The sequence below is a fragment of the Pyxicephalus adspersus genome, chromosome 4 (genome assembly GCF_032062135.1).
Source record: "Pyxicephalus adspersus chromosome 4, UCB_Pads_2.0, whole genome shotgun sequence".
NCBI lineage: Eukaryota > Metazoa > Chordata > Amphibia > Anura > Pyxicephalidae > Pyxicephalus > Pyxicephalus adspersus.
In genome coordinates, this window is record NC_092861.1 from 85991918 (window position 1) to 86000769 (window position 8852).

At 37.6% G+C, this 8852-nt stretch overlaps 1 protein-coding gene across 1 annotated transcript; it reads left to right on the forward strand.

Annotated features, from left to right (window-relative positions):
- Positions 1 to 2085: 2085 nt before the first annotated feature.
- On the forward strand, positions 2086 to 5743 carry CENPW (centromere protein W). The gene is made up of 3 exons (XM_072408868.1): positions 2086 to 2233; positions 2508 to 2621; positions 4379 to 5743. Exons 1-3 carry the CDS (start codon positions 2144 to 2146, stop codon positions 4403 to 4405), a joined length of 231 nt encoding a protein of 76 aa, XP_072264969.1. The 5' UTR covers positions 2086 to 2143; the 3' UTR covers positions 4406 to 5743.
- Positions 5744 to 8852: the final 3109 nt, after the last annotated feature.

Here is an 8852-nt window from a genome sequence, read left to right on the forward strand (position 1 = left end):
AGGGCTAAAGGTCTACCTAAAGGCTTCATAAAAGCTTTGCAAAACCTTGGTATGAGTTGTTCTCATTGCTTTTACACAAACTAAAGCCTGAGTGAACAAGGAACCACTTACTGGGCATGATGAACAATTCACAAAAAGCACTGACAAGCAATACTATTCTGTCAAGGGAAGTCTAAGCCTATATTTTAACACAATCTCACTATGTCACCTTAAAGGAAATGAGAAATAGGAACAGGCTGATGTTGGAAACCCAATTCGGATGCAGCATGCTGGAATTTTTGGATCATAAGTCATGGATGAATAAACCCCAATTGCACTTTGATTTTATATCTGCTAAATACACTCCACATGCATCAAAATGTTTGTATTACTTTTTTTTCTAAAGCCTAAATAGAAAGATTGTCCCTTGTAAGAATGCTGAGAAGGACTCTCTGTGGCTCTTTATGGTGAAGCAGCAATCCCTCTGCAGTAGTCTGACATGTTTAAAGTAGCACTTTAGTAGACCTTCATCCATTTATTGCTAAAATCCAAGCTGATCCTGCCAGCTTCCTTGCCTTCTGCTTTTGTTTTGACCACACCAAGCACATGAGCAGATTGGTGTTGGCTTGGTCAGCTGCATGTCTTTGCTGCACACAGGAGACGCGGTATGCAGGTAATGTCATATAGTCAATTTAAAAACACACCACAACATCCAGCCCTGTTTTGTTGACAGTACAGGTAAATCTTTAGATAAAAAACTGTATGAGATCCCCCACCTACACCATAATATACCTAGAAATGATATCTCAGATGTCCAGGCCTGCTCTATGTTTTCATGCGATTTTATTCTGTGCCCCTTGTGCAGTGATTGGCTACAAGCTCGATAGAGGTGACTAGGAAGGCTCAGTTTGACAAGTTCAATAAAAAGTAATGGTAGAGTCCAGTTGAGCTCTTCTATTATCTTTTTGGGGCTTGTAGTCATGTGTACTGGAAAACAAGCAGGAGGCAAGAAATAAAAAGTGTCTATGGCAATGGACAAGTGGGAAGTGTTATACACCACACTGTGCTTCATCAGCTTAGGTTATGGGTAGCAGATGAATGGGACAGAATGCTGGGTTTACAAACATTTTCATATATTGTTACATCTGATCCTTTATACAAAGTTAAACTTCACTTTACAGATTTCCAGGTGGAACTATGAAGCAACTTGCCTGCATATCAATTTATTTTTCTTTTCTGCACACTGGGCACAGCTCGCTGTATGGTCTGGGCACTATGCCATGTTGTGATGAAGTAGTTCTAGGGCACATGTGCAGTAGTTATGTCTTTCCTACCTGGTCAATGTAGATAGCCAAAGACTTGGACAAGGTGAAGATGGCAGCGGCATAGCAACTAAGGGAACATTGCTGCCATTGAAGTGACTTTAGCAGGTAAGTCCGCAACAATGTGCATATGGTATAACTTTGGTGCCAGCGGTGGCAATAAATTCCAATCCATAGATAACTTCAGTCTGTATTCAGTAATCTACATGGTGTATCAGGAAGCATGGTGGCTCAGTGGTTAGCACTATGGCCTTTACCGCGCTAGGTCCCAGGTTACAATCTCAGCCATGACATTATCTGCATGGAGTTTGCAGGTTCCCCCTTGTTTGAGTGGGTTTCCCCCCACATTCCAAAAACATGCAGTTAGGGTAACTGACTTTTTCCCAAACTTACCTTACACTGTGTTAATGACATATGACTGAGGTAGGGACATGTGAGCCCCTTAGAGGGACAGCTAGTGACATGACTATGAACATTGTACAGCACTGCGTAATATGTCAGCGCTATATAAATACTGTGTCATAATTGTTGGCACTGTTTATTTAGACATATAGCCAGCATAAAGGATACCACTTTAATGTAGAGAAAACAAATGCCAGCAAAATACAGAAAAATATTTTATTAAAATGTTCAAATAACATTTAACAAGTCCTCTGATAGGAAGACAAACGAAACGTACGAAATTCTCTCACATTCCCATACAACTATAAGTCACACAACACTTCCGCCCTTACTTTCTGCATCTCTCATACGTCACTAAATCGCGCCCGCACTGTGACGTCAGACGTGGATACCGCGCTGTTCAAAATAAGGTTTGTGTGGTTGTTGCTGCGAGTGGCAGGATGGCTGGTTCGGTGCCTCGGGCTTCTATTAGAGCCGCCGTGAAGAAGCGACTGCCGGACCTTCGCCTGGAGACCAACGTGGACCTGCTGGTGAGACTGCCGGTGTCTGTGCCGTGTATATGGTATGGGGCGGGAGCTGCTGTCTGCAGAGACTTCCATAGCCGTACATCAGCCGGGGTGTAACTCTCTGTATTGGGCAGTTTGTGTTCTGTAAAAGCTGTGTCAGGTGTTCACAGTAATGACTTATATTGTGTCATTCTATGTTTGGTATTTATGGATTATTTATCAGCCAGCTGTGCAATTGTTTCTAATTTCAGAGTTTGGGGTTAGAATTCATTATTTCCTATTCTTTTTTTCTTTCCAGATCTATTTAAATTGTGTCCTGTTCCTGCAGAGGTTGGCAAGAGAAGCTCGGCTAAAGGCTATTGAGGACAGGTGCTCTGTGATAAAACCAGCACATGTCAAAGCTGTGGCAAAGGTATGAGAAACTCCTCATTTTTTTCAATAAATAAATATATATCAGCCCTGAACTTTGCTGTGTTAGGTTATGTACACACATCAGATGATTCTTGTCTGATACCAGACCTGAATCTGGCGTGTGTACAGCGTTACTCCTTCATGGATCCCTCCTGGCAGATCCACAAACCATCGCAATGAAAGGGGAGACAATGCAGCGGGGTGACGCTCCCTCGTTCTCTCCCCTCACTATAGAGCAGAACAGCGCTGTATGTACAGCACTCATTCAGTCTTTTGTCATTGGAAAGGATCGTGAAAGCATAATCTACAGAAAGTCGTAAAAGGTCCTTTCCAATGACAATTTTTGCACGTAGCCTTAGAATAACTAGATGTGTGAATTGTCGCCGCCACCCCATGCCTAGACACTCCTGTAATTTCCGCCTCAAATCTGTATGACTGCAGTAGTAGTAGTGACTGCAATTTCCTGCATCTCCCGAGATGGCCACTTAGAGAAGCAATGCATCACGAGTCAGTAATTGAGGAAATATTAGCTACAGAAAAACCACTGGCAGTGCCAATGACTTCTCCTGACATTTGCCTGTTTTTTTGCACAGCTTCCATGAATTAAAGCATAGCTAAACTCAGAAATTTCACTTTACATAAAAGGGTAGACAACCCTTTTATGTAAGGTAAAAATTCTTTTTGTTTGTATTTTTAGGTGCAACACCCTTTTTGAAAAAAAAAAAAAAAAAAAAGGTGCAGCACTGCCTCCTAATTCTCAATGCCTCCTAATTCTCAATTCTCAACCTAGGCAATCGAGAATGAATAGGAACGCAGTAGGAAAACCTACTTCACGCATACTGTGGGGCTCTTGGGTGCTCCTGCGCATGCCAGAGCATCTCAGGCATGCACAGAACAAGCCTTTTTGTGATAAAAGAAAATATTTGCCAATCTCACGCATGTGTAGTGAGATGGGCAAGTTTTTTTCCCAAACTACGTCACCTGATCTCGCACCTGCGTCCCGTGACGTAGTAGGAAGAACCCAGAAGAAGAGGCGAAGATGGCCCCGCCTGGCACACTGGCTCAAAGATGGATACCAGGACGACGTAGGACCCGATGGAAGACACCTCCGGACCAATCAACTGCTGTGCGAGACTGAAGGTAAGTGTATTTTTTTTTTGTTTGTTTGTTTTAGGCACTTTTGAGTTTACTTCCTCTTTAATTCTTTAAAATTTATTCAAAGATTATTCCAGACAGTCCAAGCATAGTATGATTGTTGTGGTAGTATGTATTCATTTTAATTTCCACCCATCTTCAATTGTGGATTTTGTTTTAAATTTATGTCCAGATGGCCTTTAAACTCACCGGGGTTCCTGCACACTTGGGTGATCTTTGACTTGCTCTGGGCTGTGTGCATACATTACAACTTTAGCTACTGATCATTATAAACAATGACCAAACTGGTAAAAATAAAGATGTAAGCATGTGAAAAGAAACCTAATGCTGTGCATGTTGGAAATTAAAATTATATTTATAAACAATTCTTTATATTTACCTATGCTGAAGAAAATGTGTAAATCATTGAATTAAATCTTTACCTTCAGTGAGGTTTGCTATTCTAAAACTCTAAAAGAGATACATAGTGTTTTTTTGTAACATGCAACAAATATCACCTAGACTGACAAGGATGTACAGAGCCAAACAGTTTGATATTCATAAGCACAAAGTTGTAAAATGTTCTTTAGAATAAAATATATCTCTCCCTTTATTGTCTTGTAGATGGTCCTAAAAAAATCAAGAGGCTAAGAATGAGCTGTGAATTGTAATATAAGAGACGCCTGGATAACGAGCCCAGTTTGAAGACTGTTTTCTGGAATCTCTGTATATATGTTTTATATTCTAATAGCTTGCATTGTGGTTTGCTAAGCAGTTTGCACTATTTTATTATGTATGTCTTTGTATATATTTATGTGTAGCACTATATATCATTTATTAAAACATTATAGAAAGAAGATTTGTATAAAAGTTTGTTTGGTATGACCTCTATGTACAGGTTTTAGTGTTCATAGCAAGAATTCAGTCCCCAGGTGTATATTGGTCACATTTTACACAAGTATTACCATATAAGTGTAGAATTACTGGTATATTTTATCATCTAGTATGATTTTCCTTTCCATCTCTTAAACTAAACTATGACAATAAAATCTAAACTTTTTTTTTTCTAATCCAAATCTGTGGTCATGTGATGCTGCAATCTCAAGAGTTTTCTCATTTTGTGATATGGACACATCCTATTACCTCTCCATTAGGAAATGGCTCCTGTCAATAGACCTGTATCATGGATCTGCGTGACCATATCTTAGCTTTAGAAGGCAAAGGGGGAAAAAAAACCAAATATCTAGGATTAGATGGGGAAAGATTTATTGTTCATGTTTCCCCATGATGTTTAATTTTGGTACCAGGTCAATATACTGGAAAGGAACGCATGAAAAAATAGTACTGTATACATAAATTGTCTAAAGCTTCAGGTCATAAATACATCAGATTCCACAGTACCCTTCAAGAACTTATTTAAACTATGTTTGTTTTGACAATTTTAGTTCAAGTTACACACCATTAAGGAGTGTAGTACTTGGTTCTTTATCTATTCATATAGTGGGCAATGTTACATGGCTATGTTGGGGCTTCAAATGTAGAGCTTGCCACAACTACATCCACAATAGTGTTGCTTTTGTATTGCAGGTAGAAAGGTAGACAGCAACTGCATTCCAAAAAAGTACCATTCACACCTCACTATCAGTGCTTTGTCTTCTTTAGCTCCCTGTGGGCTGTTGTGTATAAATTGCTGTATTGATAGCCTCTTGGAGGAATAAATCTGTATATCTCTTCAAACATTATGTATTAGTGTTTTTCTGGTGTAACTTATTCAAAGGTTAAAAAAAAATCAGTGGGAGATCAGGCTACCAGCTCATTGAAATTATGCTGTATGACTTGAGAAAAAGAATTGTCACATGTATACTAACAGACCACTGGCTAAAACTTAACAAGCATGAAAAGAGATAACATTGCTTATTTTGGAAAGATCCTCCAAAATGGGTGGGATGCCTTTGTCGGTATCCCCAATAAACTTCAAAGTTGAAATAATTGGATTAGTGTGATTATTTAAACATATTGTTTTCTTTAATTAGTATTTCTTATTTTTTGAACAGAGAGAAGTCATGTTTGGTTTCACTGTGTGTCCCTCACTGAACATGAACCAAAAGAGCAAATGATAGAGTTGTCGGAGGAGTTTAGAAAGAAAATGATACACTAGCATGTTAATGGCAGAAGGGTTGTGAGAATAGACAAAAAGAAAAGGGCAACTTCCAAAATGCTTCTGGGAGATTATCCTTTGGAAAAATTATACAAAACCGAAGCTTTTTGGTAAGTCATATCAGCTCTGTGGGCCTGGTTTATTAAAGCTCCCCAAGTCTGGAGAGGATACACTCAGCCGTGAACCTGGTTGATCCAGTAAATTTGAAATGGATCTGGTCCAGGTTTCAAAACATATGCTAGCGCACAGCTACTCACTTTGCATAAATCCATTCCAGGTTTGTTGGATCACCCAGCTGCTCTGATGAAAGTGTATCCTCTTCTTGGGGAGCTTTAACCACCTGAGCGTTACACTGATTTCTAGATTTCTGTTCCAAAAGCGTCACAGGTTTTCATGAAATTTTTTTTTTAAATTGTAGACCTGTAACTTACAGAAATATGTCCGAATAGGGTTCTAGTAGATATCATGAATATAAAAAATTTTTTTTTTTTAATAAAAGAACACCATGCTTGCTGTGAAATATTGAGGAGCTTGGTTATGTTTTGGGTTTGTTTATCTGTGTCTAACATGGCCTGTCTTGAACTTGAGCATGGTGCAATGAAATCTCAACCCTACCAAGACACATGGAGTGAAATGTATTGTACACTGTCAAAAAGCTCTGATGGAATTGCAGGTGGTATTAGATCCTCTAACAGGGTAGTGACCACAAAAGGATCTACACACAGAGAATGGCTAAGAACAAAACATTGAACTTTGAACTTTACTGAAGGGGCCTTTTATTATCCTCACTAGAATCCTATCTGACATCTATGAAATCAACTAAAACATGGAATCTGGAGAATGCAACCTTCAAACCTAATACAATGGTAGCAGTTTACTCAGGAAGTGTGGCTCTTGTTCACAAGTGCAGAGACTGTATTGAGAGCTTCAGGAATTGTTTGATTGCAGTGACTGCTTCTAAAGGATGTGCAGCAAGATTTTAGGTTAAGGGTACCATCGTTTTTTTTTTTTTTTTTTTGTTTTGTTTTAAGAGTATCTTCCATACAAAGGAGACATTTTGGTTTTATGATGAAATCTCTCACAATGAGTCTGATTTAATAAAGCTCTCTGGAGCCTGAAGAGGATACACTTTCATCAGTAAACCTGGGTGATCCAGCAAATTTGCTAGTGAATGTTTTTATTCCTGGACCAGATCGATTTCAGGTTTGCTGGATCACCCAATTTAACTGATGAAAGTGTATCCTTCAGCCTTGGGAGAGCTTTAATAAATCAGGTCCAATGTGAGATCAAAGCAAACATCAGTCCTACTCAAGTAGTGATGAGAGCATGCTGAATTCATGTAGAGTGTAGCCTATTCTATCTCTGACCACTTTTGTCTTGAAACTCCATAGTGCACTAGGAAAGTCATCCACTGGCAATGCAAAGGACCAATTAGTACATATTTTGAGTATGTCAATAAATGCATCTTGAGAAGCACCTTTTACAACTGCTTGATGTGCAGTCACCAAGAAGGTGACTCTTTTTCACTTGCTGAATACAACAAGCATAGTATGGGAGTGTTATATATATAATAAAACACAAAACATTGAATTTGAAACATATTTAGCACAGTTTATATTACAAATTTACATGCACAATGCACATATATAAAAAGCATGAGGTGCACATTCAACATGTTTATTGATAAATATCTAGAGTCCTTACATTTAAAAGTATAAGACTCTAGATATCAAACATTCTCATCATTTAAGACGGAAACGTACATTACAGTATTGGTGACCAAATGAGTTGAGAATAATGCTAGAGAATGAGCAAGTATTGCATTTGGAGCTATTTTTTTATTTTTAGGCTGATCTGGATAATTAATTTTCCTTTTTCTGCAATTGGACTTTAACAATGCTTTAATTATATTTAGACATTTTTTGACTTTTCTTTTTTTAATCTCAGACTAAAATATACCAATTTTTAGGTTTAAAATATAAAACCTTTTTTGTTTTTTTCAGTTTATATGTTTTAAAAATATAAACATTCTCCTTACTTGTCAGACTTAATCCCAGCATTAAACATTGCAGTGTCTTTGGATTACTAAAAAGAAAGAACAATTTGTTCAAGACTAGGGAAGTGATGATGTACTAACTGCACAGCGATATGGTACAAATGTCCAACCAGCTTATTTACATCTGCAATTTTCTGCATTTTTCCAGTGCTTTAAAACAAGCCATTCATGTGCTCCCATGTGGAATAGCTGTGGTTGATAGCAGCACCACATCCTTCTATGTTTTAAGTGGGAGATGTTGTATTGTGGCAAAAAGGCAGCTATGGTGTGGTCACTGGAATGACATGCTTATTTGTATAATTTAATTCAAGATATTTACTTGTAACATAGAAGCTGTGTACTAAATTCAAATGGAAAGTTTTCATGCATGTCTGAGAATGGTTTAACAATAACTGAGTTGCATAGCCTTTTCTAATATTAGAATAGGCAGGTATAAAAGGTCACCAGCTCTAGTTATATTATTATTTAAAAAAATCAATCAAGGGGAAATAGTTAAATGCATTAGGTACTCTTACAAAAAATAATATAGGGCTTTTCATGCATTTAAAATTACAACTTTTATTACTATAATATCCATAATATAAAATATAAACAAAACAAGGCCTTTATACAATCTTTACATCTGTGACAAGTATGTTATTCATCACAACTTCATAATTGATGTGCTCAACATGTTTCACAAACATAGCTTCTCCAGGAGAAACACTATATTCTAATCTATAACAAGCTGGCATATCATACATATGAATTACATATGGTTTCATGGCTGCAAATGCATTTTACATCTTTTGTTATGATTGATTAATGTAATGGTTTAACTATTGTTTACTATTGGTAAAACGCATTGTACATGAAAAGTCCCATATTGTACTTATGTAAAGTTT